This window comes from Manihot esculenta, chromosome 1 (genome assembly GCF_001659605.2).
Source record: "Manihot esculenta cultivar AM560-2 chromosome 1, M.esculenta_v8, whole genome shotgun sequence".
Taxonomy (NCBI): Eukaryota; Viridiplantae; Streptophyta; class Magnoliopsida; order Malpighiales; family Euphorbiaceae; genus Manihot; species Manihot esculenta.
Window position 1 is genome coordinate 25,293,521 of NC_035161.2, and position 27,205 is coordinate 25,320,725.

The 27,205-nt window shown below is 38.0% G+C and overlaps 1 protein-coding gene across 4 annotated transcripts; it reads left to right on the top strand.

Annotated features, from left to right (window-relative positions):
- Nucleotides 1-2,627: 2,627 nt before the first annotated feature.
- LOC110619014 (short-chain dehydrogenase TIC 32, chloroplastic) lies at nucleotides 2,628-9,446 on the top strand. 4 transcript variants are annotated; one of them, XM_043955605.1, is made up of 8 exons: nucleotides 2,628-2,820; nucleotides 4,079-4,310; nucleotides 4,413-4,492; nucleotides 4,627-4,774; nucleotides 4,873-4,951; nucleotides 5,040-5,121; nucleotides 5,260-5,309; nucleotides 8,542-9,446. In XM_043955605.1, exons 1-8 carry the CDS (start codon nucleotides 2,715-2,717, stop codon nucleotides 8,596-8,598), a joined length of 834 nt encoding a protein of 277 aa, XP_043811540.1. In that variant the 5' UTR covers nucleotides 2,628-2,714; the 3' UTR covers nucleotides 8,599-9,446. The 4 variants fall into 4 exon arrangements, with proteins under 4 accessions (XP_043811540.1, XP_043811547.1, XP_021617966.1 ...); XM_043955612.1 differs by having other exon boundaries at nucleotides 2,629-2,820; nucleotides 5,279-5,309; XM_021762274.2 differs by lacking the exon at nucleotides 8,542-9,446 and adding an exon at nucleotides 6,757-7,057 and having other exon boundaries at nucleotides 2,629-2,820.
- The last annotated feature ends 17,759 nt before the right edge of the window (nucleotides 9,447-27,205 follow it).

The following is a 27,205-nucleotide window of genomic DNA, read 5'->3' on the forward strand; positions in this document are numbered from 1 at the left end:
GAAAAGCATTTATGAGATTTGGTGTAGTTGTTGTAGTAGGCAGTTAGCAGTTGCATAAATTTCTATCAAGTAGCAGTAGGCAATTAATTATGAAATTCAATGATGAGACAGACAAGCAAGTCTCGATACCCATTAATTAACAACTTTTTCTATAATTTTATATAAATATTAAAATTAATTTTAAAATAAATTGATTGGTTAAAAAAAGAACATTTTATAATTTAATTTAAATGTTTAAATATTAAATAAATTATTAATGTTTACATTTAATTATAGAATTGAAATAAATAATGAATAACTCAATTATTAAATATATACTTTATATTTTTAATAATAATTAATTTTATTTTATAATATTAATTATAAATATTTTATAACATATATATTATTTAATTTAAAATATAATATTTATTATTATAAAATAAAATTTATTTATTGTTACAACTGTGGACGGCTTATTTTATATTGTCATTAAAATTAATATATTAATTATTTATAGTTAAATATGAATTAATATTACTTTTATATATATAATTAATTTATATTTAAAAAATAATAAAATATTACATATGTCATATTATTTAAATTTTTATATTTTAATTTTTAAAAATTGATTAAAATTAATATAAATATTAAGATAATTTATTTAAAATTTAAATGTTAGATTAAAATACAAAATACTATAAATATTTTTTTTTAGTGAATTGACCTGTCAATTATATATATAAAAGTTTAAATAAAAATAAAAATAGGAGAACCAATGAAGTTGCCAAATATACTTGTAATGGAACTAAAAATTAACGAGTTTTTTATTTTAATTTGTTAAAAATTATATAAAATTATTAATATTTTAAAAAAATTATGTGCTTAGTTAACTGAATTAGTTTTCTTACTTAAATTTCATTAGGTAATTTATTATCAATATAATTTTTTTAAAATTATTAACTAAAATAAAAAGTTTTTAGATCACTCTAAAAATTTATTTAAGAGAACAGAGCGTCTAATACACTTATAATAAAAAATATATTATTTTTATTTCAAATCGACGAAAAAAATAAATTTTTTAAAATTTTTTTAAGGAAAAATTATTTTTTAGTCCCTGAGGTTTAACGTAATTAACACTTCTATCCCTCTATTTTGACGATCCAACATTTAAGTCCTTCACTTTCTCTTTTGTCCAAATTCGTAGTCCTTCCGTCTATTTAAACCGTTTGGTCAAAGAGTCAAAGGTGAGAGATGATAATTTTTTCCAAAAATACCCTTCTCTCAATGTGAAATCTCTATTTTTTTTTTCTCTTTCATGTTTTCTCCAGTTGAAGAAGAAGAAGAAGAAGAAGAAGAAGAAGAAGAAGAAGAAGAAGAAGAAGAAGAAGAAGAAGAAGAAGAAGAAGAAGAAGAAGAAGAAGAAGAAGCAGAAAAGGTAGGAAAAAGAAGAAGAAGATGCATTTGGGTTTGGATTTTGTGATTTTAAAATAGCGGGATTTTTAGTGAGGGTTAATTTTGTCAATTCATATATCCCAAACGGCTATTTTGAACGGAAGGACTACAAATTTGAACAGAAAAGAAAGTGAGGGACTTAAGTGTTGGATCGCCAAAATAGAGGGACAGAAGCGTTAATTACGTTAAACCTCAGGGACTAAAAAGTAATTTTCTCTTTTTTAACTAAATTTTTAATTCTTCTCTTAATTATAAAAATATTAGTTTTATAAGATTTAGTCGTGTTTTTTTTTAATGAAATTATATATATATATTTTAGTGAATTAGTATGTTTTATTAGAAGAGTAATTTTATGATGTAAAAAAAGAGAAAAAAAAAATAAAGAGAATAATTCAACGTTTAAGTCGTTTCTTTAATAGAGATCTAATCTGGAGGTTATCTGGTGAGACTCATTAAAAGACTCCAATGGTGAAGCATTCATTGCCAACCTATATATTTTGTCACATCTAAATCAAATAAGACTTTATTTTTTATATTATATTATATTATATTATATTTCTGACTAATGATTTATTAAAAGTATAAATTATTAATAAATTTTGATTTATTTATATTGGAGTTTTTTAAAAAATTAAGAACTGTTAAATTTGAATTTTAGTAAAAATTTATTTAAAAAAATTAATTTGATAATCGAGAAAAAATAAATAAATTCATTTTTGATTTGACTGGACAACAACTGTGCAGTGACCCGTTTTTAATATTTTGATATGAACGATTCAATTAACCTTTCTGTATATCTTCCCAAATTAAATGACTTTCGCCTACTTTATTAAGTTAGAATATACGATGATTGCCGTGAGCCGAACACAGCCCACACCTTTATTTATTTATTTATTATGTCTGTATGATAATATTAGAAAATTTATTATTTAGTGAAAAATTTTTGAATTAATTTATTTTATTAATTTTAATTATTAAATATTTTATTATTTAATTTGTGATATAAAAAAATATTTATTTTTTAATTTATAAATTTTTTAAAAATTCTACACAGTAAAATTTATATATTTTTATTATAATCGATAACTATAATATAATTTTATTATAATCGATAATTATAATATAACTATTGTTTATGTCGTAAAATTTTTGACGCAATATATATCGTAGGTCCGGCGTTGTATAGCAAAATCAATATGAATTAAATAGTGAAAGCCATATAAATGCATCTGATTCTAACATTTCTCATTAGATGGTGAGAAAGATCAATTTGAAAGATGAGGTTCTCTGAGTGGATGAATAGATCTTGCTTCTCAGGCTATTCCACAGCAGAAGAGGTCACACAAGGAATCGATGGATCTGCTCTCACTGCCATCATCACAGGTCAGCTCTTCCATATATTTTCAGCTGGGTTTCCTTTTAGCTTGCTTATATCATTTTTTTTCTCTTTATACTGTTAAAATTTTTTATTTAGTGTTGGAAATATTACAAATTAAATTATGAATTTATATAAATGACGAGTTGTTAATTAATTTAATATTATAATATATCCATTATACTTTGTTTTTTTAGTTGATAGATCTGTAATAGTCTTCTTCAATTACAATTATAGTTGCACACTCGATAATTAATTATAGTATTAATCTACAGTTTAAAATTGATTATGAAAAGATGGCTAAGCTTATTACTAATGAATTTTATTTTAATATAAAATTGTATAGATTATTAACTTGATTACCATCAATATTACTAGCTAATTCAATATTTTTTATTTGGCCCTTATGAATATAGCTTTGTCAACTCTTTTCTTTCCCTTTTTTTTTTTTTTTTTTTTTTTTCATGTAGTAGATAAGAATACTATTGACTCATAAGCTTGGTTTTGATTAGAGCAGAAACTTAACAAAAACCACTTTAATCCTTGAGTTGGTCTTGTAAGGCATATATTATAAAAACCTTGTTCAATTGAACTTGATAATAAAAAAAAGGAGATTATAATATTTATATCATAAGAACGATTTGCAGATGTAAGTGAGAAATATTAGTAAAAGTAATTAAGGAAAAAAAAAAGGTTAAAATCCATGGATTATAAATCACGACTCGTATATAATACCTAAAAGAATTAGATACGAGAATTCTTGAAGTGTTGACCTTTGATCTGTAACTAATTTAAATATATATAATAGTAATTTTAAGTTATTATATTAAATTTATTTTAAAATAGTGATATAATTACATATTTTAGGCACAAATTAAATCTATAAACCCCAGTCTAAATGTAGTTTTGTAATTGCAGAATCAATGCTCGACAAGAAGGTTGAATAGAAAAGACCAAAAAGTTTGCAAATCAGGACCAATTCTTCTCAGTTTTATTGCCAATTCTGTAACTAAAAATCACAAGACAAAGAGATGTTTTTTCTCACCCACACCTTTTACTTCGTAATTCATATATCTATTGCATAGTATCTGTACCGATGGCAAGAGATATGTCTCTTGATTTATATATATTCTTTTATTTTATTTTATTAAGATCGATAAAATAAAAAAATTTGGATCGACCCGTATGGATATTTGAATTCGTTCAGTAATTGATCAAAGAATTTATGTTTCTAACTTTAAAGTGTTTGGAAATGGATTTGATTAGGAGCATCGAGTGGGATTGGAGCAGAGACAACCAGAGTTCTTGCATTGCGAGGTGTTCATGTGATTATGGCAGTGAGGAATACAGAAGCTGGTAGGAATGTAAAACAGGCAATTCTTAAACAAATCCCAACTGCTAAGATTGATGTTATGGAATTAGACCTCAGCTCCATGGACTCTGTCAGGAAATTTGCTTCACAATACATCTCCTTGGACCTTCCTTTGAATATTCTCATGTAAGTAATTAATAATTAAAACCAATTGTTGAATTTTATTTACCTAAAGTACAGAAATTAAGATAGCCTTTAATTAATTTCATTTTTTTTCTTTTTTTTTAGTAATAATGCAGGATTTTATTCAACCAAATCCATCCCTTCCAAACATAATATAGAACTCCACTTTGCAACCAACCATCTAGGTATGTTGGTTAATTAGTCAGACTTGATTAGCTTAAATTTTTAATTTAGCATGCTTAATTATAAATCAGAATAATTATTTTTTAAATTAAAAATATGGAATTATAAGATTAGCAGTTCTTCTTGCTATTTTCAGGTCATTTTCTTTTGACAAATCTTTTGCTGGAGACCATGAAAAAAACAGCAGAGAAAAGTAAAGAAGAAGGAAGGATCATCAACGTATCATCAGTGGCTCACCATTATGCTTCAACTATTTCTTTTGACAAAATCAATATTACATCAAGGTATGAATTTTTTAATTCTAAAATTTTCTTATTTTTAATAATTTTTTAATTAATTAATATTTAATTAAGTATAAAGTTGATAATATAATAATTTTCAGTTACCTCGACCCCTTGGCTTACGCACGATCGAAGTTGGCTAATATATTGCATGCTAACGAGCTTGCAAGACGCTTGAAGGTACGCACGTATGCAAGTCATAAGTTAATCAAAATTAATTTGCATTAATTAATTATTTATGGTAATTAATCCAAATTATTTTTCTCAGGAAGAAGGAGTTAGCATAACTGCTAACTCACTCCATCCTGGAGTAATTGATACTAAAATTTTGCGCAGCGAGGGTTTTAGAGGTAAATAATATATTGCTCTTAATTTATCATAATATTACAAGAAAAATAATAATTCACCAATTACAATAAATACATAGTTTTACATGTGAAAAATTAATTTTCTTTCCTTTTTTTTTTTTTTTCCTCCTTTGAATGCAGTTCTTTTTATGATGATTAGGAAATTTGTCGCGATGAAAAATGTCCAGCAGGTATGCATATTTTATTTTATAATAAATCTCACATGGAATTATAAAATTTATAAATTAGGCATTTATATAAAGGCTATCGAATAAAAAAAAATCTAAAATTTTATAAATTTTTATATTTATAATTTAAACTTAAAATGTTAAATTATAAAATTAATTCTTTCATATTTATATCAATTTTAATTATTTATTTTTTAATCTATATCGACTCATATTTTTATGCAAAATTTTAAATTTTAGTAATAAAGTCAATTTTTTTTTAATTTTTCACAATTATAACTAAAAAACTAAATTAAACTTAGAAAACTTAACGGTAATATAATTTCTAAAGTTTTATATTAATAAAATATATAATATTTTAATTTACAATTTATATTAAAAATAAATTCATTTTATATTTATAATATATAATATTAAATAAATATTTATTATAAATAAATTTCATTACATAAAATATCATATACAAATAGTATATATTAAAGTATTTTAAATATTATAAATTATTTATATATTTTTTAAATATAAGTTCAAATAAGCTGTTGTATTTATATTTAAGGACTGCTTAAATTTAATTTAATTTTTTTTATCAATTAAATTTTATACTTTTGTTTAAGGATAAACAAGTCCTCAACTATTATAATATTAAAAAATTATTATTTAATTTTTATGATATAGAAAAAATAATTAGTTGATTCCTCAGTTTTAAAAAATACATTAAAACATCCTTAATTTTTTTAAAAATTCTACTGGTTAGTTATTCCGTTAATTTTAATCATTAAATATTTTATTATCTAATTTCTATGGTTTTGAAGAATATATTACTTAGACCTTCAAGTTTTTAAAAAACCTATTAATTAGTCAATTTATATCAGAGACATTTTAAATTTTTTTACAATACTTGACCGCTAAAATTAATATAAAGATTAACTAGTAAATTTTTTTAAACGTTAGAGATATTTTAATGTATTTTTCAAATTAAAAAATTAATTAGTGAGTTTTTTCATACAATAAGAATTAAATAGTAATTTTTCTTATAATATTATATTTTAACAATAAAAAATAATTTCTTATATAATAAAATTGCATGTTTGTAATTTTAAAAATTATTTACTATTTCTATGTTTTTTATTTTAAATGTTAAATATTTAATATTTTAAATTATAAAAAAATATTTTATTATTAAAAAATAATATTATATTATATCAAAACTTATTTAATTCTTGGTAAAATTGAGCTTATTTGACTTTTAAGTAAAAATATAGAAATTTAATTAGATTTATTTTTAAAATATTTTATTTAAAATTGATTGAAATTAATGGTTAAAATTTTGATAAATGTGAAATAATTATTTTTATTGTTAAATATTTTAAATTTAAAAAAATATATATATAAATTTATAAATTTTTGAGTTATGTAAACATTAATTAATATGTATGGAGATGGTTTGTAGGGAGCAGCCACCACGTGTTATCTGGCGTTGCACCCACAAGTTAAGGGTGTGAGTGGAGAGTATTTTACAGATTGTAAGATAGCAAAGCCAGATTCTCGAGCTAAAGATGCAGAGCTGGCTAAAAAGTTGTGGGATTATAGCTTGAGCTTGACCATCACGTCTTAATCACGTGATGAAAAGTCTTTGCTTTGCTATTAAGAAAGAAAGATCAAGTGTTTTTATCTTGTGAATGATGGTACAAACTTATGAACGTATAGATACATCCTTAATCTAGTTATGTTGAAACATTTTAATATTTAAACATCTTGATTGATTTATTAAAATAACTTAAGTTTAAGTTTTTCAAAACATTGATTAAAATGTAAGTTATTTTCAGTAATTTTAATTTGTTTAAGTTACATTTTAATCAATGTTTCAAAAGACTTAAACTTAATGTATTTTAAAATAGAATGTGTGTAATTTAATGTAAATTATGATTAATGTTTTCTCGAAACGAATTTGTGAGTTAGAAAAATATTTTTTTAAAAAAAGTCAACAAAAATGTTTGTCATATCGATTTTTAGATTTTACTGTTTAAATATAAGAAATTGAAATATATGCATCTTAATCCGATTAATTTATTTATCTCTTTATATTTTATTTTATTGTAAATTTTTTGACAATTTTAAAGAGATTTAACAACGGAACCTATCTCTTAAAAATCAATAGAGAATGAATGAGATATTAATAAGACCTTTCACTTTAAAAGAACCCATTTCAGACGATGAAATCAAAGTTGTCTGTGTTCTTATGGAGAAGAACCCGTATAAAATTAATATTGAAGGCATGATTCATGATGAGATCGTTAAACATTATGGCAGAAATTAGCAATATGAAAAAATGAATATAATTATCATTATTATCTTTTAATGTCTTTCTAATCAATTTTATGATTACAATAAGAATATTTATACTCCATTAAAGAAAAAATAAAAAGGTTTGTAACTAAAGTATGATACTGAGTCAGCTAGAGAAGTATATTATGAGTCATTTTTCCAATATAAAATGATAGATGACAAGATCATTATCGAAGAATTACAAGAATTTTGAGTGATTGCATAAGCATTTCATTTCGAAGGAGTTGAGTTTGGAGATAACTTGATCATGCCGCAAGTGAATTACAAATGGCACTAAGGCATAAAAGTATGTTGAAGTATTAATTTGACACATCCATGTAAAAGAGGAGACATGAGAATAAGATATTCTTGTGATACAAGATAATCAAGGTAATACCATTAAAATAAACTTCATTTCCCTTGAGATAGTTATAAAAAATAATTATTTAGGAATTTCTTTTTAAAACATTGGAAAATTTTTGACAAAAATACCCTTAAACATCATAAAGGAAATGCCAGTAGGAAAAAAAAAAAACAATGAGCCATCTTTAAAAATATTATTCAAATTTGTAAATTCTAAACATATAAGGCTAATAGTGCGCATTTTACTCGAATTTATACATTTCAAAAAAATAATGCTAATCCTCAAGCTAATATTACAAAAGAGTTATTTGTAACAATATTATAAATATGAACACGGTAGGAAGTGCAGAATGATAATGGGCAAAAATTAGTGCCAATAGACATGTCCATTATGATAAAAATTAGTTCAAGACGTAAACTCTTTATGCGCAATTAGAAATTAAAATACTTGGTGATTCTCATACAACTAATGACACGGAGCAACTAGTCTTAAATTTTACAATAGACTTGGATCGGATCTAACTTTTATAGCTGACATCCAATGCAGACTTATGATAGCTTTTCGGAGAGGGAATTTCGAGACACACGACTTTCAAAAGTGTGACAAGAGTCACAGTCTGTAATAAAGTTCGAGGCAAAAATTCTACCGTTTAGGAGGTCAATTTTACATTTTAATTATTTTTTTGATATTTTTGTAATTTCACATATTAGGATTTTTCTATTATAAATAGCCTCCCCTTGGCTATTTGAGACTCACTTTTCAATATTTAAAGAATTTCAATAAGACTTTTCTGACTTCTAGCCTATCGTTTCTTTTATATCGTCTTAACGAAACGATATTGGTTAAAATTCTTGACGGAGTCTAATCAGTCTTTTATCAGATTGGTATCAAAGTAAAGTACAACCATGGTAGACAACCAAAAGGCGCGACTTGCTGCAATTGATGCGTCTTTAGCAGAATTGAGGGAGATGATTGAACAGTTAGCCCTGTAGCAGGGAATACACCAACCCACCGCCACCGAACACCCCTAGCCAGTCGCCAATCTTATGGTCGTCAATCCTGTGCCTGCAAATCCCCAACAGAATTATCAGGAAGGTTACAAGGTCAAGATAGACCTTCAAAACTTTTTTGGTTCGTTGAATATAGAATCTGTTCTTGATTGGTTGGCGGAGGTTGAACGTTTCTTCGAAGTTATGAATGTGGAAGAGGATCGCAAGGTTCTAATTGTGGCCTATAAGTTAAAAGGGGGTACAACAGCCTGGTGGAATTCGATTAAAAAGGAACGCTATCGGAGGAGGCTAGCACCCATACGAAACTCGGTGTTGATAAAACAGATGATTGAACAGCGGTTCTTGCCTAATGATCACGCTCAAGTTTTGTATAACCGGTATCATGACTGTGTATAGGGGAATCGAAGGGTGGATGAATATACCAAGGAGTTTTTGAGGTTACAGGCGAGGTGTGAAAACTGTGAGAACGAAGCGCAGCAGGTTGCTCATTATCAGAGGGGCCTGAATCAGGAAATTCGCTGTATGATGGGAGTAGCTGCGATTTTCACTTTGGCAGATGCCATTGAGATGTCAAAAAGGGCAGAAGAGTGTGTTGATTGGCAGCCAAGATAGCAGTATAACCGAAATTTTAATCATAAAAATTCTAGTTCGACAGGGACGCAGTAGTATAGAGGCAATTACAGCAGGCATCCTCCTAAGATTGTAAATTCTCGCAATCCTCATAATACTATGGAAGAAAGAAGAGACAGTAAGGGCAAAATAGTAGCCACTATAACAGACAAAGGAGGCAAAACCAATCCTTATCAAAAACCAATGGGAGACATATGTTACCGCTGCAGCCAACTTGGTCATCGATCAAATAATTGTCCAGAACATAGAGGAGTTAATAATGATCGCCGACAGGTTAATGTGGTTGAGCAGGTGGCTGAATCTGAGGTAAAAGTGGATGACGATGACGGATCTATTGCTGGTTCTGAAGATGGAGAGGTCACCTATATGTAGGAGAAGCAATGTGTTGAGTAGGAGAAGCAATTTGCAGACTAATTATAAATAGTTGCAGTTGTGAAAATCTGATAGTTAAGCAATTTGGTGGAGAAATTGCAGTTCCCTACACAACAGCACCCTTCGCCATACAAAGTCGAATGGATTAAGGATGGTCCGACGATTGAGGTCAACAGAATCAGTGTGCCTATCTCGATCGGTAAGTCTTACATTGAACCTGTTAATTGTGATGTTGTGGATATGGATTGCTGTGAAATTTTGCTAGGTCACCCTTGGCAGTTCGATGTTGATGCTTTGCATAAGGGGAAGGAGAATTCATACATCTTCACATGGAATCAAAAGAAGATTACTATTTTACCTTCCGGTTCTGCGAAACATTCTAAAGTGAAAGGGAAGAATGTTGTTGTTGTTTTCACAGGAGTGCAAAGGCTATCAAGCGCAGTTGAGAAATCTGGAAGTATACTGGCTTTATTGGTGAGAGCAACAAGCGCAGCGGAGGATGCACCATCTTTACCACCACCCATCAAAGAACTGTTGAAGGAGTTTCCTAGGATAGTGGAGGAATCCTCCAAGCTCCCACCTTTGCGGGATATCCAACATTAGATTGATCTCATTCCTGGATCAAAATTATCGAATTTGCCTCATTACAAAATTAGTCCAAGGGAGAGTGAAATTCTCCAAGAATAGTGTAACGACCCGGAATCAGGACCGTTACCGGCTCTAGAATCCAGATCGGCATAAGGCCGCCGGGACCCGTAGCAAGCCTGAAATACCTCCTGTAAACCTGTTTAATCCCATACATGATCAACAGGTACATAAAAATTTTGATCTTTCTTATTCAATCACCAAACTCAACCTGTGCATGCACAACTCATAAACATAAACATCAATCCCACACTGGAGTCCTCATCAAATACTCCAATGGGGTAACATAGCATATAGTGAGTTTGGTCTACATAATATATCATTAAACCATTACATTTGAAAGATCATGCAACAAAAGGGATTAACATATACAAACTAGGGTCAAGCACAACTCTAATCTTCAATAACATCATTATATTATATAATTGATCAATACTATACTTTACATTTCATCATTCTCATGTCCACTTCTAACTATTACATAGACATGACTTTACTCTAGTTGACCTCCTGGCCTATCCCGTACTTGTAAACCTGGGGAAATTTGGGAGTGGGGTGAGCTACTAGAGCCCAGTGAGCAGAATAATAAAACATTGTATTTAAAACATATGATATCATGGAATGCATCACAGCACAAACAAATCACATCAAGGATGAACTTGTCACCATTTAGCCCTCTATACAGTCTAATCATGCCAGGGGCGTAGTGCAGGCACGCCTGGACTTTCATATCATATCATACATATCCAATCGTGCCGGAGGCGTAGTGCAGGCACGCCCGGACTTTCTCTTACATAGTGCCAGGGGCGTAGAGCAGGCACGCCTGGACTTCCATATCCTATCATCATGTCATAACATATGAGGGCTAATGGATCATTCAACATTCATCCGCATCAACAACATAATATGCAATGCAACATATTCGTGAATTCTAATGCAGGCATCCTAATATATCTCATGGCATTCATGATGCGTGAATCATGCTAAAAATTTCATTATTTGCTTTAAAACATAGAGAGTTATTCCACTCACCTCTGGCTAGCTCTGACAAGACACTGAAGCAGCTGTCTCACTGCTAGGGTCCTCGGTTCCTCAGGTCCGAACCTACACAGGTGGACTCAGATGAGGAACCAAACATACATGAACAAGACTCTAAAATACTCCCCAAAAACCCCCTAAAACACCTTAAAACAATCATAGAAATCATGCAAATGAAGGCTGGACAGGGCACTTTCGGCGGCAGGTTCGGCGGCCGAAAGTCCCTCTAAAGCCGAAAGTCATGCACCTTCGGCGGCTCTTTCGGCGGCCGAAGGTTCCTTCCAGAGACGAAACTCATGCATGTTCGGCGGCACCTTCGGCAGCCGAAACTCCCTTCCAGAGCCGAAAGTCTACTTTCGGGGGCAGGGTTCGGCAGCCAAAGGCTGGCCTCCACGGGCAGGTTCGGCGGCCGAAAGTCCCTTCGGCTACCGAACCTGAGTTCTTCCAAAGGGCAGAACTCAGCCTCCAACATGCACATTTGCCTCCCAAAACATTCAATCATGCATTTACCTATTCTACAACAAGCAAACTCTAGCCAACAAGCATATAGGGGTCCCAAACTATCCTAAACCCCAACTACAACACATCAAACATACATAAACAACCCACATTGCTCAAAAACTCAACATTAACCCATAGACTCAAAAAAATAACCTAAACATGCATTTCTACCCCGCAAATCATCATAAAACTTACTTAAAACATAAAAGGAGTTAAAGATCTACTCTTACCTCTTGAAGATCGAGAGGAGAGGCGATCTAACTCGGAGATGGGAGAGATCTCGCTCCTTTAGTCTCCAAGCTCCAAAACTTGCTCTTTTTGCTCAAATATCTTCAACCCAAGATAAAACTTGTTAAAACTTAAAGGATTTGACGAAAATCATCAAAAACAACCATGGGAGAGCATGGACTCACCGTTGGCCAAAAATGGGGAGAAAGCTCGCCCATTTCGGCCATGGAGCCCTTTTATAGGGGCTGCCAGACCATCTTTCGGCAGCCTAAAGTGCCTCCAAAACTCATGCAAGTTCGGCGGCCGAACATGAGGTTCGGCGGCCGAACCTTTGCCTCTTTCGGAAGCCTAACTTGCCCCCCTAAACCATCCAATGTTCGGCGGCCGAACCTGGAAATGCCTCCATAGTCTATTTCATTCAAAACTCAATTTCCTTCTTACTTAAAATCATAAAACACATTAAAACATTTTATAAAAACATGATTTTACCCTTCTAGAGGTTTCCGACATCCGAGATTCCACCGGATGATAGAAATTCCGATACCGGAGTCTAGCCGGGTATTACATTCTTCCCCCCTTAAGAACATTTGTCCCTGAATGTTTACCAAACAAACACATGCATAGCATAAAACATCAACACACATACAAAGCACATAAAATTCACCTTAGAAGAGATAAGGATATTGCTAGAGCATGGACTCCCGTGTCTCCCAGGTACACTCCTCAATGTTGTGGTGATTCCAAAGGACTTTCACCATCGGAATTTCCTTGTTTCTCAACTTTCTGATCTGGGTGTCTAGGATCCGTACTGGCTGCTCAACATAGGTGAGATCTTCTTGGATCTCCACATCAGGCTCACTAAGAACCTTGCCCGGATCTGACACGAACTTTCTTAACATGGAAACATGGAAAACCGGATGGATTCTTTCCATAGAAGCAGGTAAGTCCAACTTGTACGATACATTCCCAATCTTCTGCAATATCTCAAAGGGTCCGATGTACCGTGGAGCTAGCTTATCTTTCTTCCCGAACTGAATCACCCCTTTCATTGGAGACACTTTGAGCAATACCAAATCCCCCTCCTGAAACTCCACTTGCCTTCTGCGGATATCTGCATAACTCTTCTGCCTGCTCACAGCAGTCTTGATCCTTTCTCTGATTATGGGCACCACTCTGATGGTGATCTCTACTAATTCAGGCCCTGCCAAGGCCCTTTCTCCAACTTCTTTCCAACAGATAGGCGACCTGCACTTCCTTCCATACAAGGCTTCATATGGGGCCATTCCTATGCTAGCATGATGGCTGTTATTGTAGGCAAACTCCACTAAAGGTAGATGCTGCCTCCAAGAACCGCCAAAATCTAGCACACACATTCTGAGCATATCCTCTATTGTCTGGATGGTCCTCTCTAACTGTCCGTCCGTCTGAGGATGGAAAGCAGTGCTAAAATCCAACCTGGTACCCATAGCGTTCTGTAGATTCCGCCAAAACCTGGAGGTGAACTAGGGTCCTCTATCAGACACTATTGAAATAGGAACCCCATGCAACCTGACAACCTCATCAACATACACCTGCGCCAACTTGTCCACAGAATAGCCGCTCCTGACAGGGATGAAGTGAGCAGATTTGGTCAGTCTGTCCACAATCACCCATATAGAGTCCAATCTGTTGGACGTCGCCGGTAACCCCACCACAAAGTCCATAGCTATATTCTCCCATTTCCACTCTGGAATAGGTAGTGGGTTAAGCATTCCAGCCGGCTTCTGATGTTCCAGTTTCACCCTCTAACATACTTCGCAGGCTGACACGAACTGTGCCACTTCTCTCTTCATAGCTGGCCACCAATAAACTCTCTTCAGATCTTGGTACATTTTGGTGGCTCCGGGGTGAACACTGTATCTGGCATTATGAGCTTCCCTCATAATGTCTCCCTTCAGACCCATATCATCTGGTACACACAATCTATTCCCATAGCGGAAGATACCTTTGCTGTCAAATCTGAACTCTTCATTCTTGCCTGACTGAACAGTCCTGGCAATCTTCACTAACTCTGGGTCCTCATGCTGTTTCTGAGCCACCTGCTCCAGAAACACAGGTGTTACTCTCATCTGGGCTATCAAAGCACCTGTACCAGACAACTCCAACTACAAACCTTCATTAATGAGCTTGTGAAACTCCCTCACCACCGGTCTCCTCTCTGCTGTGATATGGGATAAACTGCCAAGTAATTTCCGGCTTAGGGCGTCTGCCACAACATTCGCTTTACCCGGATGGTACTGAATCTTGCAATCATAGTCACTAAGCAGTTCTACCCACCTCCTTTGCTTCAGATTCAACTCTCTCTGACGCAAGATGTACTGCAAGCTTTTATGATCTGTAAAGATCTCACATTTAACCCCATAAAGGTAATGCCTCCACATCTTGAGTGCAAAGATCACAGCTGCCATCTCTAGATCATGTGTAGCGTAATTCAACTCGTGCTTCTTCAGCTGCCTAGAAGCATAAGCAATAACCCTTTCATTCTGCATTAGCACACAACCTAATCCCACACGGGATGCATCGCAATAGACTGAGAAGTCCTCATTACTAGCTGGCAGAGCTAACACCGGTGCTGAAGTCAACCTCTTCTTGAGGTCCTCAAAGCTTTCCTCACACTGATCAGTCCACACAAACTTCTGGTTCTTCTTAGTCAGCCTGGTCATGGGAGCTGCAATCTTAGAGAAGTCCTGAACGAACCTCCTGTAGTAACCTGCTAAACCCAAGAAGCTCTTAATCTCTGTCACTGTAGTGGGTCTAGGCCAGTTAGCTACAGCTTCCACTTTCTTGGGGTCCACCTCTATTCCATTTTCTGACACAACATGCCCCAAGAATGAAACGCTCCTCAGCCAAAATTTACACTTGGAGAACTTGGCATACAAGCCATGTTCCCTCAAGGTCTGCAGAACTAACCTCAGATGATGGGCATGCTCCTCTACATTCCTGGAGTACACTAAGATATCATCTATGAAGACAATAACAAAGTGATCCAGGTATTGGCTAAACACTCTGTTTATGAGATCCATGAATGTTGCAGGGGCATTAGTTAACCCGAACGGCATCACAAGGAACTCATAGTGCCCATATCTGGTTCTGAACGCCGTCTTCGGCACATCTTCTTCTCTTATCCTCAATTGATGGTACTCGGATCTCAGATCTATCTTGGAGAAACAACCTACTCCTGCTAGCTGGTCGAATAGATTGTCGATCCTTGGCAACGGGTACTTATTCTTGGTAGTGACCTTGTTCAACTGCCTGTAGTCGATACAAAGTCTAAGGGATCCATCTTGCTTTTTCACAAACAGCACTGGAGCACCCCAAGGTGAGGTACTCGGTCGGATGAAGCCCTTATCTACCAGCTCTTGCAACTGCTCCTTAAGCTCCTTCAATTTTGCTGGTGCCATCCTGTAGGGAGGGATAGAGATCGGTCTGGTTCCAAGCATCAATTCAATTTCAAACACTATCTCCCTAGCAGGTGGTAAACCTGGCAGCTCGTCTGGGAAAACATCTAAGAACTCACTGACTACGGGCACTGAGGCGGGCTCTCTGACATGACTATCCAGCTCTCTCACATGAGCTAGAAAACCCTGACAACCCCTTCTGAGCAGCCTACGAGCCTGTAGGGCTGATATCAAACCTCTAGGTGTACCCCTCCTGTCTCCTCTGAAGACAATCTCTGACCCGTCCTGACCTCTGAGCCTGACTACCTTGTCTCTGCAGTCCAAGGTAGCACCATAGGTAGATAGCCAATCCATCCCTAGAATGACGTCAAAATCTGTCAAATCTTGAACCACAAGGTCGGCTGAAAGGCATCTTCCCTCAACAAAAACCGGACTACACTGGCAGACTAACTCTGCCACTGACGGGTCACACATGGGTCCACTTACCCATAGGGGGCACTCTAACCCAGAGACCATCAAACCCAACCTCTCGACGGCCCTCGGAGTAATGAAAGAATGAGATGCACCAGGGTCCATTAAGGCATAAACATCTGAACAACCAATGACGAGATTACCTGACACCACGGTGTTAGATGTGTTTACGTTCCGGGTGGAACTAGATTGTGTGTAAGTGTGAAGTGGCATGATGATTGCTTATGCTTTTAGGTAGCTAAAGAAGCATGAGTTGAATCATCTTACACTTGATCTAGAGATGGCGATGGTAATCTCTGCACTCAAGATGTGGAGGCGATACCTATATAAGGTATGATGACAGATCCTTACAGATCGAAAGAGCTTGCGATACATCTTGAGTCAAGGGAGGAGAATCTGAGGCAGAGAAAATGGGTAAGAACTGCATGGTCAAAAAAAGAGGAATCAGAATTGCTGTGAGTCAGCAGGAGAGTTATGAAAATGGTCTGCAAGAGGTATGTAGAGTTTCAGAAGAGAGAAGAGTTTTATCAGAGTGCGCTGAGTGAGCATGATGAGGTTCTCGAGAAAGTTGTGGTTTGCTGGAGGTGTCTCCTAAAGAGAGGGTGATTTGTTATGGGCAGAAAGGTAAATTAGCTCCCAAATACATTGGACCCTTTGAAATCCTGCAGAGGATTTGGGGAATGTATCTCATGAGTTAGATTTGCCCACTTCAATGGAATAGATCCATCCGTTTTTCCATGTTTCCACGGTATATGAATTCGTGTCGGGTCCGAGTGAGGTTTTGGAAGGAACCAGAGGTGGAGATCGTAGAGGATCTCACCTATGTGGAGCAGCTTGTACGGACCGCAGACACACAAGTTAGAACGGGTGGAAACAAGGAAATCCCGATGGTGAAAGTCCTTTAGAATCACTTTAAGATGAAAAGTGCGCCAGGGAGACCGAGGGTTCATACTCCAGTGATACCGTGTTTCTTTATAGATTAGAGCTTATGTGTTGTTATGATTGTGCTTATGTTATGTTTATGCATGTGCCTGTTTGTTTGAACATTCGGGGACGAATGTTCTTAAAGGGGGGAAGAATGTAATACCCGGCTAGATCCCAGCATCGGAATCCCGAATTTCCGGCGGAATCTCCATTGGAACCTGGAATGTTGGAGATGCCAGAGTCTTCTAGGGGGTTAAAATGTGTTTTCTAAAATGTTTTCACTTGATTTTATGGTTTTAAATGGAAAGGAAACTGAGTTTTTAAAAGTTAGGCTAAGGAGGCATTTGCCAGGTTCGGCCGCCGAACATGGGGCTGTTTCGGGAGTGCTTTAGGCTTTCGAAAGTGTGAGGGCAGAAACCAGGTTCGGCCGCCGAACCTCAAGTTCGGCCGCCGAACATGCATGAGTTTAGGAGGCAAGTTAGGCTGCCAAAGGTCGTCGACCAGGCCACCTATAAAAGGCCCTCAGACCGAAAATGGACGAGTTTTCTCCCCATTCTCGAGCTTAGGTGTGTTCATGTCCTCCTCTATTCATTTTTATGCTTTTTCTTCAATCCTTCACGTTTTTATAAGTTTCATGGTTGTTTTGAAGAGTTTTGAGTTCAAAGATCAAGTTTGGAGCTTGGAGAACCAAGGGGTTTGTTTCCTCCCATCTCCAAGTTAGAGATCACACCAACCCTCGATCTTCAAGAGGTAAGTGTAGATCTATGCTTTCCTTTATATTTTAATGAAGTTTTAAGGAGTTTTAATGCTTGAGTATGGGTAGATATGCATGTTAGGGTTTATGTGGGTTTTGTGCCCAATATGTGTTTATGTGATGTTATGTTGAAGGTTTAAGCTAGGTTATGCATGTGGGAGAGTGTATCCATGATTGGGAAAGAGCAAGTGAGAGTATGGGTTGTTTTGATGGTTTTGGCCCATGTGGGTCATAAACTATCTATGTATGCTTTGGATGTTGTTTTTGGAGTTTAATCTAGTTGTTAAGCTCCTTTATGCATGACTAAGGGTTTATGCTTGGTTTTGAGAAGTTTATGCATGTTTTATGAGGTTGGATGCTTGTTTTGGGGGGTTGGGAGGCTTGTATGCACAAGGGCTGAGTTCTGGAAGAACTCAGGTTCGGCCGCCGAAGGTGGTTTCGGCCGCCGAACCTGCCTATGGATGCATGGATTGGCCGCCAAACCTTGCCTCCGAAAGTTGTGTTTCGGAGCTGGAGCAGACTTTTGGCCGCCGAAGGTAATGTTCGGCCGCCGAAAGTGCCTGACTTTCGTCTCTGGAGAGAGGGTTCGGCCACCGAAAGTGCCGCCGAAAGTGCCCTGTCCAACCCTTTCATGGGTGTTTTCTATGATTGTTTTAAGGATGTTTTAGGGGGTTTTTGGGTAGTTGTTTGTGAAGTTGTTTAGAGTATGTTTGGCACCTCACTAGAGTCCACCTGTGTAGAATTGGACCCGAGGAACCAAGGTGTTTAGCAGTGTTAGCTGGTTCAGAGTCGGTCCAGAGCTAGTCAAGGTGAGTAGAACATAACTCTTTTTAATATTAAAGAAATTAAATGTTCTAAGCATGTTCATACATCACGGATACCATGATTATGAAATAGGTTGTTTGCATTAGAGTTCACGAATATGTTGCATTGCATAATACAGTGATGATGATATGGATGAATATTGGATGATCCATTAGCCCTCAGTATGATGTGTTATGATATAACATGATATGACATGATAGGACATGTATGGCATGATATGAGATGGAAAGACCAGGTGTGGCCGTATCGCCCCTGTCATAGAGATGGAAAGAAGTCCAGGTGTGGCCGTATCGCCCCTGGCATAGAGTTATGTGAAGTCCAGGTGTGGCCGTATCGCCCCTGTCATAGAGATGGAAAGAAGTCCAGGTGTGGCCGTATCGCCCCTGGCATAGAGTTATGTGAAGTCCAGGCGTGGCCGTATCGCCCCTGGCATAGAGCATTGTTGGACTTGTTATGAGATGGGATCTAGATGTAGAGGGCTAATGGTGACGAATTCATCCTTGATGTGTATTGTTTGTGATGTGATGCATGTCATGAAAGCATATATTATAATAAGCTGTTTTCTCTATAGTTATGCTCACTGGGCTTTATAGCTCACTCCTCTCCCCTAACCCTAGGTTTGCAGGGTCAGAGATAGTCAGGAGATCAGCAGGTTATGTCTATGGTCATATTTATGTAATAGATTAGTAGTGGACATGATGTAAGGTAAAGATATGTAATGAAATCTAAAATGTTGTAATGTAATGTAATGGATAGAGTTGTGTTTTGCCCTAGAAGTGTGGTTAATCCCTTTGTACATGGTCCTTATGTATGTTTTATTATGAGGCATGATAGCCAAGCTTAGTGTATGTTGCCCCACGTGAGTGGTCGATGAGAACTCTAGTGTTGGGGTTTATGGTTATGCGTTGTGCATGCACAGGTTAAGCTTGGTGTTTGAAAGAAAGAAAAAGTTTACAGTTTTATGTTTTAAAGTTTTTATGTTTATGTTTGATCATGTATGGGATTATACCAGATATACAGGATGTATGTTAGGCTTGCTATGGGTCCCGGCGACCTTATGCCGATCTGGATCCTAGCGCCGGTAGCGGTCCGATTTTTGGGCTGTTACAGAATGGTATCAGAGCCCTAGGTTCACATGGTCGGACCTATAGTGTGTCGGTCTCATAGAGGTTATAGAAGGGCAAGCACAATAGGAGAGATCATGTCCACTAGGATAGGATGTGGAGTCTTGTCTTGTATGATGATGTGAAATGCCATGATAATATGCATGTGCATTAATGTTATGCTATGTATGTGAGGTAGGTTCATGTGTTTCCACATGAACCGTATGATGCTAATGTTTACGTGATATGTTATGCTTTCAGAAGTCAAGATGAGAGGAACTCGTCGATCTGCTAGATTGACTGGAGCTCCGCCAGAGAATGAAGGCATGGACGCCCATCCCCCTGCTCTGCAGAGGGCAAGATCTTGTAGAACAAGCAGAGAAGGTACATCAAGGGACCCTAGAAGGTCTTTTGAGGCAAGTCGGAGGAGATCAGTTCACGGTGGTATGTCAGCAGATGTGATGGGAGCAGAGGAGGATAACCAGAGAAGAGATAGCAGTTTGGGCGTGAGTAGGTCAGAAGAGGATATGGGAGAGTCCCAAGGAGGCACTCAGGCCTCGGGCTTTGTTCCACCACAGTATACACCCTATCCTCAGGGGCCTGGGTATCCGATGGGAAGCACGTCGGATTTCTCTAGCTATAACCCATACCCCACCTTTATGCCCAACCCTCCCTTTTTCCCACCATACCCACAGTACCCCATGTCTCCACCCTCACCCTTTTATCCAAGTCCAGCAAAACCTAACTCAGGGAATGCTGCACCTCCTCCTCCTCCAGCAGAGCCGTTTGTCCCTGATGCCCAAACACCCAAACCTAGCTCATCAGTTGGGGGTAAGGTAAAAATGACGGACTATCTGAAGTTGGATGCCCCCAAGTTTGAAACAGGTAATGACCCTTTTGAATACCTCAGATCGGTGAAGATGATAACTGATGAGTTGGGAGCAAATGACAGTAGAGCCATTCAGATGGCAGGGTTCACATTGAAATGCAAGAAGGCAAGGGAATGGTTCAAAAACTATGTGGACCCAAGGTTGGAAAGCTTATCCTAGGAACAGTTTGCTAATGAGTTTACAGGATGGGCTTTTCCAGATAGTTCCAGAGAACTGAAGATGATTGAGTTTGAGCAACTAAGACAGACGGAAGACATGAGTGTAGATGAGTTTACAGACAGGTTCCTGGAGTTGGTGTCGTTTGCAGGACAAGGTCTTGACACAGACCTGAAGAAGTCTAGGAGATATGTTATGAAGCTTCACTCCAGGTACTCCTCGTTGATTTAATCAGCAGAAAGGGAGAGCTTCCATGCTATAGTAGATATGGCACAAAGAATGGAGGCTAGTGCCATTATCCGAGGGACAGTTAAGCAGTCAGTGGTACAGTCTTCGGGTCTCAACATCCCGGGGACAAGTGATGCTAATCTCCCCTCTCTGGGCGAGGATGTCACGAAAGGTAAGAAGGGAGACAGAGGTCTCAGAAGATCAAAGAAGAACAAGTTCTGGAATCGGATAAAGTCTGGTCTGGGATTAGGAGGAGGCTCGAGCTCAGGCACAGAGGTTGCAAAGTGTGCAAGGTGCGGTAGGCCGCACAAGGGAGTCTGTCGGTTTGGGACTACAGCATGTTACAGATGCGGCCAAAAGGGACACATAGCTCGGGAGTGTCCTAAGGCAGCTTTTATGGCATCGTCCCATCAGACAACTCCAGGTAGTATGGCACAGCCATCAGCTCCAGCCATGTTTCAGGGTAGTGGTCGAGGCAAAGAAAGGGGGACGGCCCCTCCTTCAGCAGGTTCCCTAGGTGAAGGTCCATCAGTTCCAGCTCGGATCTTCTCCTTGACGCAGCAAGAAGCTAACACACCGGACATGATGGTGACAGGTAATCTCACTCTCTTATGTTTGATGTGTATGCTTTTGTGAACCTTGATGTGTTTCTCTTTCCTTGTGGCTTCGAGAGCCGTAGATAGGTCGTGTTGATAGCTTATGGGTTAGGGTATTCCCTTTGGGCCAGTGGACCCAAGTGTGATCCATCAGTGGCAGAGTCAGTCTGCCGGTAGAGTAGATGCCTTCCAGCTGGCCTAGCGGTTCTAGATTTGACTGTTTGACGTCATTCTAGGGTTGGATTGGTTCTTCTACTAGTGGTGCTACCTGAGTCCGCAGAGACAAGGTAGTCAGGTTCCGAGGTTAGGATGGATCAGAGGTAGTCCTCAGAGGGGGACGAAGTAGGGATACCTAGAGGTTCGATATCAGCCTTGCAGGCTCATAGGTTGGCCAAGAGAGGTTGTCAGGAGTTTCTAGCTCGTGCAGGAGAGTTCAGTAGTCATGTTAGGGAGCTGCCTCGGTACCAATAGTGAGTTCTTAGATGTTTTTCCCAGACGAGCTGCTAGGTGTACCATCTGTTAGGGAGATAGAATTTGAAATGAAAGTGATTATAGGAACCAGCTCATCTCTACCCCTCCCTACAGGATGGCACTTGCAGAATTAAAGTAGTAGGAAGAGCATGTTGTAAGAGTAGGTAGTTAAGGGTTTTCATCCGACTGAGCACTTCGCCTTGGGATGTTCCAGAGTTGTTATGAGGATGAAGGATGGATCCCTAGGACTTTGTATCGACTACAAGTCGTTGAACAAAGTCACTACCCAGAATAAGTATTTGTTACCTTGGCTCGACGATCTATTTTAAACCAGCTAGCAGGAGCTGGTTGCCCCTCCAAGATAGATCTGAAGTCCAGGAACCATCAGTTAAGATCAAGGAAGAAGATATATAGAGAACAGTGTTTAGAACCAAATATGGGCACTATGAGCTTCTAGGAATGTCGTTCGGGTTAAGGAACGCCCCTACAACATTCGTGGATCTCATAAATAGAGTTTTAGTCGATTTCTGGATCACTCCGTTATTGTCTTCATTGACGGTACCTCGGTGGGTCCTAGAAATGCGGAAGAGTATGCCCATTATCTGAAATTAGGATTACAGACCTTGAGAGAACATGGCTTGGATGCCCAGTTCTCCAAATGTGAGTTCTGGTTGAGGAGCATTGCATTCTTTGGAAACGTTGTATCAGGAAGTGAAATTGAAGTATGCCCCAAGAAGGTAGAGACTGTAGTTACCTAGCTTAGACCCACCAATGCAAGGATCAAAGGTTTTGGGGTTTGGCGAGTTACTACAGGAGATCCGTCCTGGACATCTCTAGAAGTTGCCGCTCCTGTGACCAGACTGACCAAGAAGGACCAGAGGTTGTATGGTCTGTTTAGAGTGAAGAAAGTTTTGAAAGCTAAGGAAAATGTTGATGTCAGCACCAGTGGTGGCTCTGTTCGCCAAAAATGAAGATTTCACAGTGTCCTGTGATGCGTTCCGGGTGGAACTAGATTGTGTGTAAGTGTGAAGTGGCAGGATGATTGCTTATGCTTCTAGGTAGCTAAAGAAGCATGAGTTGAATCATCTTACACTTGATCTAGAGATGGCGATGGTAATCTCTGCACTCAAGATGTGGAGGCGATACCTGTATAAGGTATGATGACAGATCCTTACAGATCGAAAGAGCTTGCGATACATCTTGAGTCAAGGGAGGAGAATCTGAGGCAAAGAAAATGGGTAATGTAATACCCGGCTAGAATCCGGCGTCGGAATTCCTGTCGTCCGGTGGAATTCGGGGTGTCGGACTTCTAGAAGAGGGTAGGATTTATGTTTTACTACGTGTTATGATGTGTGTTAATGTGTTAAAGTCAAATGGAATGAAGGTTTGAGCTGAAATGACCCAAGGCAGAGGAACCAAGTTCGGCCGCCGAAGGTAAGTTCGGCCGCCGAAAGTGCCCAATGTTCGGCTTCCGAATTCAGGTTCGGCCCCCGAATGTTGCATGGTTTTGCATGCGATTCTGCAGCCGAAGCTGAGTTGCTGAGCCAGCAGTTTTGTATCCCTTAGTCAGCATTGTGGACAGGTGTTATCACCAGATCATGGCCAGAAGCTTAGCCACGTCTCCCCTGAGTTATTAGCAGCTCATGCACGTTTGTTGGGTTGCACAAGGTTTTGGGGTTAGTAGATAGTTTTGGACCCCTGTGACCATATACTTGCGTATATGTGTGTGGAATAGTTGAAGTATGCATGTTTGGAGATGTTGAAGGGAAGGAGGAGCTTGGTTTGCCGTCGGGCTGAGTTCTGGATGAACTCAGGTTCGGCAGCCGAAAGTTCATTCGGCCGCCGAACCTCTTGCATGGTGGCTTTGGCTGCCACAGCTTGCCCCCGTGAGTTTTGCATGTTCGGCTCTGTTTGGGGACTTCAGCCGCCGAAGGTGCCGCCGAAGGTGCTTGAGTTTCGTCTCTGGAGAAGACTTTCGGCCGCCGAACCTGCCGCCGAAAGTGTTCTGTCCAGCTTTCTTTTGCATGCTTTGCATGAGGTTTAGAGTGAGTTTAAGGGGAGTCTTGGGAAGTTTCATAGAGTTGGTCAGCAATTAGTTTGGTCCCTCATTTAAGTTTATCTGTATCTGTACAGACCAGAGGAACCAGAGAGAGCAGCAGTGAGTACTGCTCCAGAGTGTTCAGAGCCTGCTCAGTCAGTCAGTTCAGTTAGCCAAAGGTGAGTGGAACTAAACTTACTCTTTTAATTGGAACATGAAATGCTTTTAGCATCAGTCATGCATCATGAGTATACCATAGGTTGATTGCATTAGTATCCACGAATATGTTGCATTGCATAGTTATTTGTTGATGTGAGTAAATGCTGAATGATCCAATAGTCACAGACAGGAAGTCCAGGAGCCTTTGCCTACGCCCTGGCAGGATAGAGAAGTCCAGGAGCCTTTGACTACGCCCTGGCAGGTTTATAGTAAAGACCAGGAGCCTTTGACTACGCCCTGGCAATGGTAAGTACAGAGGTGTTATATACACATATACATATATGACAGGAAGACCAGGTGCTCGATTCTACGCCCTGGCACAGAGGTACTGGGACTATGTGGTGACAGGTTTACTCTTGATGTGGTTTATCTGTGTTATGACGCATTCCATGAGATCATGTTTTACTAAGATATTTTACTGTTCTACTCACTGGGCTATAGAGCTCATCCCACTCCCTTAACCCTAGTTTTGCAGGTTCAGTGTACAGTGTACAGGGACAGTCCAGCAGAGTACAGAAAGAGAAAAAGTAAAGAGCTTGTAATAGTATAGCATGGACATGTAAAGTTTAAAGAGATGTTATAGTTGTGTATATCGTTAGAGTTGTGCTTGCCTTAGTTGTATTGTGTTGTAAAGCTTTTGTTACATACATGATCTGTATATGTGTATATGTTTTATAACCAGGCTTAACAGGTATGAGTTAACCCATCTAGAGCAAGCTCTAGTCAGGGGTACAGAGTACAGAATACAGAGTATAGAGGACAGAGTACAGAGTACAGAGATAGTGCATGCACAGGTTAAGCCTTGGTTCAGCACAGAGTTTGTAGTTTTTACAGAAAATGTATGATCATGTATGAGTTTTACAGGTACACAGAGAGTATTGCAGGCTTGCTACGGGTTCTGGCGGCCTTAAGCCGACCTGAATCCTAGCGCCGGTGACGGTCCATTTTAGGGTCGTTACAGGTAAGAACTGCATGGTCAGAAAAAGAGGAATCAGAACTGCTGTGAGTCAGCAGGAGAGTTATGAAAATGGTCCGCAAGAGGTATGTAGAGTTTCAGAAGAGAGAAGAGTTTTATCAGAGTGCGTTGAGTGAGCATGATGAGGTTCTCGAGAAAGTTGTGGTTTGCTGGAGGTGTCTCCTAAAGAGAGGGTGATTTGTTATGGGCAGAAAGGTAAATTAGCTCCCAAATACATTGGACCCTTTGAAATCCTGCAGAGGATTTGGGGAATGTATCTCACGAGTTAGATTTGCCCACTTCAATGGAAGAGATCCATCCGTTTTTCCATGTTTCCACGGTATACGAATTCGTGTCGGGTCCGAGTGAGGTTCTGAAAGGAACCAGAGGTGGAGATCGTAGAGGATCTCACCTATGTGGAGCAGCTTGTACGGACCGCAGACACACAAGTTAGAACGGGTGGAAACAAGGAAATCCCGATAGTGAAAGTCCTTTAGAATCACTTTAAGATGAAAAGTGCGCCAGGGAGACCGAGGGTTCATACTCCAGTGATACCGTGTTTCTTTATAGATTAGAGCTTATGTGTTGTTATGATTGTGCTTATGTTATGTTTATGCATGTGCCTGTTTGTTTGAACATTCGGGGACGAATGTTCTTAAAGGGGGGAAGAATGTAATACCCGGCTAGATCCCGGCATCGGAATCCCGACTTTCCGGCGGAATCTCCGTTGGAACCTGGAATGTTGGAGATGCCAGAGTCTTCTAGGGGGTTAAAATGTGTTTTCTAAAATGTTTTCACTTGATTTTATGGTTTTAAATGGAAAGGAAACTAAGTTTTTAAAAGTTAGGATATGGAGGCATTTGCCAGGTTCGGCCGCCGAAAGTCAAGTTCGGCCGCCGAACATGGGGCTGTTTCGGGAGTGCTTTAGGCTTCCGAAAGTGTGAGGGCAGAAACCAGGTTCGGCCGCCGAACCTCAAGTTCGGCTGCCGAACATGCATGAGTTTAGGAGGCACGTTAGGCTGCCGAAGGTCGTCGACCAGGCCACCTATAAAAGGCCCTCAGACCGAAAATGGGCGAGTTTTCTCCCCATTCTCGAGCTTAGGTGTGTTCATGTCCTCCTCTAGTCATTTTTATGCTTTTTCTTCAATCCTTCACGTTTTTATAAGTTTCATGGTTGTTTTGAAGAGTTTTGAGTTCAAAGATCAAGTTTGGAGCTTGGAGAACCAAGGGGTTGGTTTCCTCCCATCTCCAAGTTAGAGATCACACCAACCCTCGATCTTCAAGAGATAAGTGTAGATCTAGGCTTTTCTTTATGTTTTAATGAAGTTTTAAGGAGTTTTAATGCTTGAGTATGGGTAGATATGCATGTTAGGGTTTATGTGGGTTTTGTGCCCAATATGTGTTTATGTGATGTTATGTTGAAGGTTTAAGCTAGGTTATGCATGTGGGAGAGTGTATGCATGATTGGGAAAGAGCAAGTGAGAGTATGGGTTGTTTTGATGGTTTTGGCCTATGTGGGTCATAAACTATCTATGTATGCTTTGGATGTTGTTTTTGGAGTTTAATCTAGTTGTTAAGCTCCTTTATGCATGACTAAGGGTTTATGCTTGGTTTTGAGAAGTTTATGCATGTTTTATGAGGTTGGATGCTTGTTTTGGGGGGTTGGGAGGCTTGTATGCACAAGGGCTGAGTTCTGGAAGAACTCAGGTTCGGCCGCCG

Excerpts from the sequence above, each read along its gene's own strand:
- LOC110619014 (XM_021762274.2), top strand. The coding sequence starts at position 2,715 with ATGAGGTTCTCTGAGTGGATGAATAGATCTTGCTTCTCAGGCTATTCC. Across the intron at positions 4,493-4,626 it reads CTTTGCAACCAACCATCTAG|GTCATTTTCTTTTGACAAAT; the intron begins GTATGTTGGTTA and ends TGCTATTTTCAG. Across the intron at positions 4,952-5,039 it reads AGCTTGCAAGACGCTTGAAG|GAAGAAGGAGTTAGCATAAC; the intron begins GTACGCACGTAT and ends TATTTTTCTCAG.